Genomic DNA, 11,900 nt, shown 5'->3' with positions numbered 1-11,900 from the left:
ACATAATTTTACTTGCCAGCCGCCTTTATTAAAACTCATTATGATTCGCACAAAAGGGAAGCAGGACACTAAAGGTGCTAAATGCATTAAGCAAAGTAAGAGGTGGCTGGAGAGCTGGAGTGTTTCTTTAGCTTTCCAAAGAATGACATAATAATGGTGCATTCAGTTCTAGAGCTATTTCATAAGTTTATTGAATAAGGACTATCTTAATTCTCATAATCCTGACATCTCACCCTTAAATAGGAAGAAGTCATTCACCAGAATCATAGAACTGCTTTAGAGCGGAAAGAAGCTCAAATTTATTGCTGTTAGTCTCACACACACACACACACACACACACACACACACACACACACACACACACACACACACACACACACACACACACCTACATACAGCACACTCACACACACACACACTCACACACACACACACACACACACGCTCACACACACACACACACACACACACACACACACACACACACACACACACTCACACACACACACACACACACACACACGCTCACACACACACACACACACACACACACACACACACACACACTCACACACACACACACACACACACACACACACACACACACACAAATTCTATAGGACTAGAACAATGATTTTTCAGGCTTGGGGGGACTGTCTGAGAGAGAGAGAGAGAGAGAGAGAGAGAGAGAGAAGCCATTAAATATGGTTCTGTGTTCTCTATAATCTACATGCCAAGATGTATGACTTATGCAATATCATTGAGACCCTAATAAATAGATTCCAAATGTGTGTGTGTTTACAGTATGTGAGTGTATGTGTGTGTGTGTGTGTGTGTGTGTGTGTGTGTGTGTGTGTGTGAGTGTGTGTGTGTGTATGTGAGAGTGTGTGTGTGTGTTTGTGTGTGTCCAACAGTGGTTCAAGTGTATGTCCAACATTGGTTCAGTTGAATTCAAGGTGTATTTCTGCCTTGCACTTAGTCTTCACTGGATAGGATCCAAATGTTGGCTTGTCATTACTTATAGAATATTTGCTTGAACAGTCTGTGTGACTGTGTGTGTTTGTGTGTGTGTGTGTGTGTGTGTGTGTGTGTGTGTATGTCAGTGTGTGTGAGTGTGTGTGTGTGTGTGTGTGTGTGTGTGTGTGTGTGTGAGTGTGTGTGTGTGTGTGTGTGTGTGTGTGTCCAACAGTGGTTCAAGTGTGTGTCCAACATTGGTTCAGATGAATTTAAGGTGTATTTCTGCCTTGCACTTAGTCTTCACTGGATAGGATCCAGATACACCATTACCCTTGCCAGGATAAAGTGGTTACTGTAGATGAATGAATGAACGAATGCAGACTGTATTCACAATCTTCTCTGTTCAATTTGAATATCCAGTAATATATTTGAGATTAACCATTTGCCCTTACGGTATACTACACCTCATTTATGGTGTTCTCTGTGTAATGGTACATAACAACATGGAGGTCTGAGAGTTAATCATGAGCCTGTTTTCATACACTGTATTTCTTTGAGGTCAATGGACCATGTATACACATAATACACAGACATCGCTTTAAGATGTTTTTTTTAACTACATTAACTGTAACATAGTGCGCAAAGTGACACAAAGCACAATAGACCTTCATATGGACACATGGACTGTTCAGTCGTTATTCTGGCCTTGCACTTACTGTAGCATTCTACTGATAGGATTCAGATACACCATTACTCTCATTACCCTCACTGGGATAAAGTGGTTAGTGTAAATGAATGAATGAATGCGTGCATGTGGAGTGTGTTCTGTCATGACTAATCACTTTAAATATCCAGAAATATGTTCTGGATTAAGCAGCGCTATAACGGTATATATAGTGTTCATTGTGTCATGGTGAATCACTTCTTCTTGAAAGCAACATGGAGGTCTCCAAGTCACACTAACTGTAATTCTTTGTGGTCAATGGGCCATGTACAACCATAATGCACTGCGAGTAGGAAGCTTGTTACTGGTTTACAAAACGTCATTCACTAAATTCCAGGGGTTTCGTTACCACGACGTAAAGTGGGCGTGTTTCTGGAGGTCTTGGAAAAACGCCTTCTTTCAAAAAAAAAGAGTATACCTACGATGGATAATGAAGGACGAAACAGTCATACAGGTAGATTTTATATCTATTATGCTTTATTATCTTACAGTTAAGCTATTTTTGAAAACAAATAAACAACCAAAAACTATGGTTACGTTTAGGGTTAGATTATCAAATAGGCCACGCCCACCTGATGACGCAATATCTTTTATTCATTCATTCATTCATCTTCTACCGCTTATCCGAACTACCTCGGGTCACGGGGAGCCTGTGCCTATCTCAGGCGTCATCGGGCATCAAGGCAGGATACACCCTGGACGGAGTGCCAACCCATCGCAGGGCACAAACACTCTCATTCACTCACACAATCACACACTACGGACAATTTCCCAGAGATGCCAATCAACCTACCATGCATGTCTTTGGACCGGGGGAGGAACCCGGAGTACCCGGAGGAAACCCCCGAGGCACTGGGAGAACATGTAAACTCCACACACACAAGGCGGAGGCGGGAATCGAACCCCCAACCCTGGAGGTGTGAGGCAAATGTACTAACCACTAAGCCACCGTGACCCCCACCAATATCTGTTATGCTGTTCTGAAATCCCTGGAAATAAGTTCATCCCTTTACAAAACATGATTTAATACATCTTTAGCTACATTGTCTATAACCCAGTAGGCACATGATATTTAGTTCAATGAAATGTAATACACTAAATGTTTATGCTTTATTACAGATATATACTATTGTATTGTATGTTACATCCTTTACATCCCATTACAGTTCCAACTACATGTTGTTCTGATTAATATGTAATTGATATAGGCTTTTATTCCCTTTTTATTCATTTAATTCCCAGTCAGATCTTTATTCCTCCATCCGATTGTAGCGAAATAATTGACAAATGTACATTTACATAATGTTCTGTTCTATATTATTATTTAAGCAATGTACTGTATACATTTCAATTCCTTTGAGGATTTTATGTTTGTTGTAGACACAGCAAATGTCTGGTTAGTTGGTCAGGCTCTATGCTCTGATAAGCAATATTACTCTTCAGTTATCTGTCATGCTGACATGATTAATATGTTTATTGTCCATCTTTTTCATGGGCTAGGCATTTTGTGGAAAAGCTGATGACACAAATGTCTAATCTGCTTTGCTCTATTTTGAAATACACCAAGGTGAGTGCAGCCATAATTATGGTTGCTTGTATTCTTATTTGTCAGATGAGTGGAATATCATGAGATTTTTCTCTGGTCCACATTATAAACTATGTGTTGTTTTTGTCCAAGCTGGGTTTCCATTGTGTAGCTTTTATCTTTCAAGTCTTTATTGATCAAATGTTTATTCTTGTTTTAATTTTTAAACACCATTTTGGGGGGGCACGGTGGCTTAGTGGTTAGCACGTTCGCCTCACACCTCCAGGGTCGGGGTTCGAGTCCCGCCTCCACCTTGTGTGTGTGGAGTTAACACCATTTTGCAGGTATAACATAATTACTGGGGGCACGGTGGCTTAGTGGTTAGCACGTTCACCTCACACCTCCAGGGTTGGGGGTTCGATTCCCGCCTCCGCCTTGTGTGTGTGGAGTTTGCATGTTCTCCCCGTGCCTCGGGGGTTTCCTCCGGGTACTCCAGGTTTCCTCCTCCGGTCCAAAGACATGCATGGTAGGTTGATTGGCATCTCTGGAAAAATTGTCTGTAGTGTGTGAGTGAATGAGAGTGTGTGTGTGCCCTGCAATGGGTTGCCACTCCGTCCAGGGTGTATCCTGCCTTGATGCCCGATGACGCCTGAGTCCCTGTGACCCAAGTAGTTTGGATAGGCGGTAGAAAATGAATGAATGAATGAACATAATTATTCTGTTTTAATGAATGCTTGACATTGGATCCCAGATACATTTATTTATGTGTTGAAAAATTTGAGCCTTTCCTACGGAATTTTCACTTCTTGCTGGTAAATTTCATTAAGAACGTTACTTTTAATTGATGGGTTTTGTTGATAATGCTGGTGAAAAGCTGCTAATAAGGTATATACAGGTAGAAAAAGGTTGAAAACACTTTGTGAAAGGCTGCAGAGCTTGACAATCCTCTGAAGTTGGAGAAGCTGAAGAGATTTGTAGAAGTGTGGATTTATAGAGGTAAGGGCACCTTACAAAGAGTTAGCTCCTGCTATAGTTGTATCAGGATCACACCATGTATTGGACAACCTACTTGATATAATTTTTACATTCGGCTTTAAAACATCAGAGGATCCTGAGGAGAAGCTGGATTTGTGGCTTGGGATGGAGAAATCAGGACTGACATTTTCAGCTGGTTCTCACCACAACCCTCACGAGGAAAATAGAAAGGAAAATTCAATGAAAAGTAAGTACAGTAAAGTAGCTCCTTCAGGATGATTCACTTGAGACTTGAGAAAAACTTGAGGAAAAAAAACGTTATTAGGGAATTTTCCGCTTTTCATCCATGGATTAGCAGGTGAAGAAATAGATCTCCTGCAACGTGCACTACTTAACTTGTAGATTACAATTGAATTAGGGTGTATTTTGTATGTTATATGGCGAAAATTAGGAAACAGTCTATCAGCTATAAAATGTTGTGGTTCTATCTAGAATTTAGAATTTCTTAAATTAGCCTTTTTTTTTTATATGTTACTCAAACGTGAAGCGTGGAGTTATGGAAAAAATCCGATTAAACCTTTTACAACGAACATTGAAAATAAGGTCAGGTATCACTTCTGGGGCATTGCATAATTAAAAAATATTTTGCCTTAAACTCCAGTGACCAGTGAGAATACTGGGTCTCTATTCATTTCTTTCTGAATCTGAACAAGATGGTTGGCCTTACACGGTACATTTGGTTTTCTTCCCCAGAAGGTATTGGGATCAGAGAGAGTTCAATTTTCAAAATAGCAAGAAAATGGTTGAAAGCATTATAACATTTGCAACAGTCCCTAAACCAACAGAGGCATCACTGGGGACACTCAGGAACAACCCGTTGCTGCTATCCATGGTCTGGTCTCAAGAGAAGTGGTAGAAGCAAAATAATGATCTGTGAGTCTCTTCCAAAATATTGTTTTACATCCAGTGGTCATTCTCTCTTCATGCTAGCTATCTCAGCATCAGAAAGTCAGATTTGGAAATTTGCAGTGAACCTTTTTGAGTTTCTTATAGTTTCTAGCTCTGCAAGAGTGGCTACTAGAGTGCATGTGTTCTTGCTGACCCTGAAGTGCAGTAACTTTACTGGGTAAAGCAATGGTACACAAGCATTAAAAAGTTTACTGGAAAAATGTAGACGACTCTTACTGTTAGTTCCTTTATGTGTTGTTGAAACCAAGCAACCTGAACTCAACTCTAACCTCCAGAATGCATAAACCTAGGACTCATAGGTGCTTTAAGGAAACAAAATATATAGGAAGAAAGATTTTAAATACTGTGAATTGAAATTGAAAACACAGGAGAAAGGGATGTGGTAGCTTAGTGGTTAAGGTGTTGGCCTACTGAGCAAAATGCTTATTAGTTCAAATCCCAGGTCAACTAAGCTGCCACTGCTGGGCCCCTGAGCAAAGGCTTTAATTCTCAGCTGTGTAAAAGAGATAAATGTACGTCACTCTGGATAAGGTTGTCTACCAAAAGCAGTAAATGTAACGAGAAAGAACCAACCATGTTTTGGCTCTAACACTAGATTACGGACTAGCAAGTCTAAACAAACTTAATCAAAACTCAAAATAGAATTTCAAAAGCTTGGTTTAAAGGCATAACAATTAGAAAGCGCTTGTGAACAAAATAAGTTTTGGTTTCCCTCCGGTGGCCACCTGAGGAATTAACTGAAGTTGCACTAATTATGAAGCCCAACAATCCTAAAAGCAGAATATTATGTGTGATGGAAAAGAGAATTATGGTGATAAATCGCACAAGTCACATACGTGCACAAATTTAACCCATTTATTGCAGTAGCTGTATACGTGTAGAGCGGCAACACGCAGTAATAGAATAATATCGATATAATTTCACACATCCCCTAACCACACACACTGGCTCAAAGCAATACACACCATCCCTTCACTCTTTTTTTTTCTGTTTTTATATTTTCATACTGGGACATAAAATATGGAAGTGCTGTACAAAATGATCACGACATTCAGTGTGTACAAAATTAACGCTCTACAAATTAGCTGAACTAAAACAAAATGAACAAACAAAAAAAATAACAGAAAAAAAAACACCATGAAAAGTAATTTAGTCTCATTAAAGCTGTTTCTCATTTCACGTGCTGTTCATGCCTTACAAAAAAGTTAAAAATTAAAATAAAAAATAAGGAAAGTAATGCAATCCTTAAATTTACTGAACGTGCTGCTTAATGTGTGTAGTTATTGTCCATCTTTGCCATTTTTCAGGTTGATTTTTTGTTTATTTTTTTTTTGATACGGAGAAAACACGTCAATTTTTCTTTTAATTATTTAGTCCGATTTTTAAAACTACAATTTGACATATATTCATTCATTTATTTATTTACAAAGGCACAGCACATGAAACCCAAAAATGCACACAATTCTCCAAATTGGAAATAACATTCATATATAAGAAGGAATGAAAAAAAAATAATAATAATAATAATAATAATTTTAGAGGCTGTATTTTGGATTTTAAGCACAGTTTGAATTTAGCATTACAATAGTGACCAATATTGAAATAAAACATCTACAAATATATTGCTGTTGAATTGTAACATTGTGTTGTTTTCTTTTTAAGACATCGAGAATTTTTTTTTTAATTGTTTTTTTTTTTACCTTCCATAAGTATAAACTGAGTGATTACAATAATATTATAATAGAAAATAGTTTTGAAAAAATATGTTTGTTAAGTAAATGCAAATTGTGAACTTGTATGAGTTGCGTCATGTGGTTTTATTTATACATACAGATTTTTTTATGGGTTTGTACAGATAGTGTGTGTGTGTGTGTGTGTGTTTGTGTGTGTGTCTAATATACAGTCATCATTCTATACAGACACAGACAGGAGATAAATAAATGCATATTTCCCACTTACAGTATAAACTAAAACCAACCCCATTGCTGTGTTCCAATTCTGTTTTAAATGCCCCATCATCTTCCCCTTGTACAATTCCTCCTCGGCAGCAAGATTAAAGTACTAGTGAGGTGAAAGTGTTGGGTTTGGGATTAATTTCTCCTTGCTCCTCTAGCCATACAGTAACATACATAACAGCTGACTGGAAATTGTTATTTGAGTCTGTTAGCTATTAGCAAGCCAATGTGACTGTACAGCTTGGCTGAGGAAAGTGAGTGTGTAAATCTCCAAGGAAATCATTTCAGCTGCATTATTCTCACTGCATGAGGGGAAGTGAATGCGGGTACATTATAAACATCAGTGGAATTCCAGGGTTGATTTCCAATAAATTAATCATAAATGACAACTGTCAAGGTCGTTAATCTACCCCATGTGAGTATTACAAGTACATAAAATCGGTTAGTATTAATTTATATTTACAGACACTCCACCGATGACGAGACTAAAACGAGTTTTCCACTAACAGTGTATTAGCACAACGCTTTCTCCATTTTTCTTTGATGTTTTAGATTAATAAAGTTCCCAAAAACAGCTCAAGAAACAACCACGTCACAATATTGGTTTACTGTATATTGGTCAGCCATAGTATAGTTAAAACTGGTATACACAGCAAAAGTCCCACTGCATTTCTGTCTCTCTCCTGAACATTTGCAGTCTCCATCCTTTGATGATAAACGCTTTTTTGTTTTTTTTTTGTTTTGTTTTTGTTTTTGTTTTTTTTGTATATGACAATTTGCATTAAATCCCAGACATTTATTTTAATATCTTCAGAACAAAAGTCTTGAGACATCTCCGTGCAAAAGTTTGATTTCGCATAGTAACTGTACTGTAAATAAGCACTTTTTTGTCTAATCTGTACGTCTCACTATCACACAGCATTAGCATCCATCTAAGAAAAGGACAGAAGAATGAGGAAAAGAATTTTTTTTTTTTTTAAAGGAATAAAATAGCAGTTACAGAGTAAATGCTCTTAAAGCTGCTGCTCCTTTGGGTTTTCAGAGCCAGATGAGGCCTGATAGGATTTTAAACTGGCCAATGGGATATCGGTCATGTGACTGCTGACTCCCCCTACGGCGAAAGATTTCCTGTCTCCGAAGTGCTCGTGGCTGCTCTTCCAACCGCGGTTTAGTGTGTGACCGTTCAGCAGTTTGTCTTTCGTCCACTCGCTCTGGCTGCCTCCGTAGGACTGAGCGGGCGATTTGGGCGGCATCCAGCAGTTATCCGAGTGGCCGAGCACTAGACACTCCTGCGTACACATCTCTGTTGCTTCCATGAGACCCCTAGGCCCTAAAAGTCCATCTGTAGAGAGAATAAATAGGTTTCAGATTTTTTATGTGAATTCTGAAGACACAGCTTAAACGAAATTGGTGTGAAATACCACAAGACTTTTTTCTGGTAGTTGCTGATGTTGGAGATGCCTCGTTGATTAGAGAACTGTGGTAAGCAGAAATGCATCTCAAAGTGTACAACCAAACAAACCCTGAGGCAGATGGACTATAAAAGTATGTTTCTCTCTTCTCTGCCAAGTACAGCAATCTAAAACACTGGACATTGGAATCTGGAAAGATGATTACTATTTGTAGAAACAAAAAAGAGAAAAAGATCTTCGCCTGGTATTTTTATCGCAAGGGATTTTAATTTGCATTAAGAGAATTTGACATATGTCCTAATCCAGACTGATTTATATTTATCTTGTATGTTCAACTGAGCAGGTGAAGGTTAAGGCCCTTGCGCAAGGGCTCAGCAGTGACAGCTTGAGTCCAGAGATTTGAACTCACAACCTTCCAGTCAGCAAGTCAACATCTTAATCACTTAGTAACTTAATCAGATACCATACTGTACATTTCCAGGAGATCTACCTTTTTTGTCACTAAATGTCTTCAGTGTCCTCACTCACTCTCTCATTCATTTTCTACAGCTTATCCGAACTACCTCGGGTCACAGGGAGCCTGTGCCTATCTCAGGCGTCATCGGGCATCGAGGCAGGATACACCCTGGACGGAGTGCCAACCCATCGCAGGGCACACACACACACTCTCATTCACTCACACAATCACACACTACAGACAATTTTCCAGAGATGCCAATCAACCTACCATGCATGTCTTTGGACTGGGGGAGGAAACCGGAGTACCCGGAGGAAACCCCCGAGGCACGGGGAGAACGTGCAAACTCCACACACACAAGGCGGAGGTGGGAATCAAACCCCCAACCCTGGAGGTGTGAGGTGAACCTGCTAACCACTAAGCCACCGTGCTCTTCAGTGTCCTAATATGTATTAAGTCCTTGATATACTGATACTTGATATACTGCCAAGTAGCATTTCCCTACCCTGTGATGTAGCATTTATTTGGCATAAAAAGTATAAAAAGCATCAAATATAAACCCTAAAAAGATTTATTTATTTTTTTTTAGATCAAGCTAATTTTGGATCAAGCCAAGCAGCAACAACCATGCTGAGGGATATATTAGGACTCTAAGATTATGGAAGTTTCTAGAAAAGAAATAACAATATCATCTTTACCTAAGCGCTAATATTAAGTTTAGCAAGCCCTTAGACTTGCATGAGGTAACCAATTCTTCAGCTTTCCTGCAACACGGCATGTACGCATATGGTTATAAATCCAAGGCTGAGCTCTAACTTCTCATTTAAATAGGAGCAAAAGCATCTGAGAGATCTGTGAAGATTAAATTAAACAGAGCAACCCAGTCCACCGTGCTTAGGCACGAAGAAGGAGATTCAGCAGTGCAAGTGGAAAGAGCTGAAAGTTTATTCCTTTCTAAGAACAAATCATTGCAACACTCACTGCTCTTGTAAAAAGAAAGGATTTGAACACGAAACAATAAATTTAAGCAACGTAACATGGAAAACCATATGAACATGTCATGGGAAGTGTCAGGAGAGAGCATTCGCAGAGACAGCAGCAGAGGTCGAACTTAATGTCGGTTTAATTTCCTTGAGAAGAAAACGATAAGCATAAGTTTTAGCACGGGTGTAGCAAACGCAAGGTGAGGGTAATGCATACAAACTAGGGAAAAACAAACAAAAAAAAAAAGTGAGACTTGATTTTTTTGGGGGGGATTTTTTTATCATAACATTTCATAAAAAATTTCATAACTCCTGTTCGAATTAAATTTTATTTCTATAGTGTTTGTAAGAACAAACAATGTGACAAAGCAGCTTCATAGTAATATACAACAATAATCATTCATTCATTCATCTTCTACCGCTTATCTGAACTACCTCAGGTCACGGGGAGCCTGTGCCTATCTCAGGCGTCATCGGGCATTAAGGACAGGATACACCCTGGACGGAGTGCCAACCCATCGCAGGGCACACACACACTCTCATTCACTCACGCAATAACACACTACGGACAATTTTCCAGAGATGCCAATCAACCTACCATGCATGTCTTTGGACCGGGAAGGAAACCGGAGTACTCGGAGGAAACCCCCGAGGCACGGGGAGAACATGCTAACTCCACACACACAAGGTGGAGGAGGGAATCGAATCCCCAACCCTGGAGGTGTGAAGCGAACGTGCTAACCACTAAGCCTGAAGAAACTGTGCCAGGCACCAGACTCAAAAGGGAACCCATCCTTATTTTTCTCACCAGATTGTACGATTAGAAATAACTGTTTACTATATGGTCAAAAAGTACAAGTGTGTAACCATATACAGTAGTTTTCACAGGAAGTCTATTTTGAGGTCACTGATGGAGACTTGACTTCAAAATACTGTGGCATCTGCAGACCTAAAACTGTCATAGCAAATTGTAGTCCTAAGATATCGTTCTAAGGAAAACTGCCTGCGTTGAGTTGATTGTTTTCTGAATCTGGACCTCCACTGAGATGAGGCTGACTCTGAGAATACTGAGGCATCTAGAGATCTACTGTACCAGCTCCAGTTAGACTCTGCGATACTAAAGAGGAGATGTGAACTCCATGAGGTCTTTTGCATCAGTACAACATTTGTCAGACTGTATATTTATAATCACACCCTCCAGTGTCACCCATATGAGGATGGGTTCCCCTTTGAGTCTGGTTCCTCTCAAGGTTTCTTCCTTTACCGTCTAAGGGAGTTTTTCCTTGTTACTGCTGCCTGAGTCAGCTCAGACTTGCTCATTGGGGATAAATACCTATACCTCGTATGTTCAAATTTGGTCAATTTCATATTTTTTCACATATCGATGCTATTGGTCAGTCCCCACGTGGGTCTGATATTTTTACAAGTTATTAACCAATCTAAAGTCTTGAAAATAGCTTGAGCGCAAATCTCATAACTCCATTGTACACTTCAACTGTCCACCTCTTCCTCACTCCGTGGGAGAGCTTCGCGGCATATTTCTCCTCAAGAAGAGTCGCAACGAATCAACACGTCTTCTGAGGTAAATGTTTTCAAAACACTGGGCTCAAAGAAAAAAAAATCTTGACCCCCGCTAGTTCTGGTGCTCGTCTGAGGACAGGAATTTAGCGCAAGACAATCCACTGCAACGCGGACTAAACCCTGTGCACTGCAGATAAGGTACGGCGTTTTTTTAATTTCCTGAAAAATAACGGTTTTGGAGATACGAGGATTCCGCCCGACAGCGACGATATACAGTATAATAATAATCTTGAATTTTGTATTCTATTAATCTTTATATTATTCTTTATAATAACCTTTTGTTCTATGTTTATGTTCTGTAAAGCCGCTTTGAGACAATGTCAATTGTAAAAGGTGCTATACAAATACATTTGAATTGAATC

At 39.3% G+C, this 11,900-nt stretch overlaps 1 protein-coding gene across 1 annotated transcript in view; it reads right to left on the bottom strand.

Annotated features, from left to right (window-relative positions):
- Positions 1–5,991: 5,991 nt before the first annotated feature.
- The window catches only part of LOC132844254 (protocadherin-9), a 239,208-nt gene continuing 233,299 nt past the window's right edge, over positions 5,992–11,900 (bottom strand). The window contains exon 5 of the mRNA XM_060867494.1: positions 5,992–8,447. Coding sequence (XP_060723477.1) covers positions 8,119–8,447 — 329 coding nt within the window. The 3' untranslated portion in view covers positions 5,992–8,118. The remainder of the gene's footprint in view (positions 8,448–11,900) is intronic.

Source organism: Tachysurus vachellii, chromosome 4 (genome assembly GCF_030014155.1).
Source record: "Tachysurus vachellii isolate PV-2020 chromosome 4, HZAU_Pvac_v1, whole genome shotgun sequence".
Lineage (NCBI taxonomy): Eukaryota > Metazoa > Chordata > Actinopteri > Siluriformes > Bagridae > Tachysurus > Tachysurus vachellii.
This window is presented reverse-complemented; position numbering and strand designations above follow the sequence as displayed.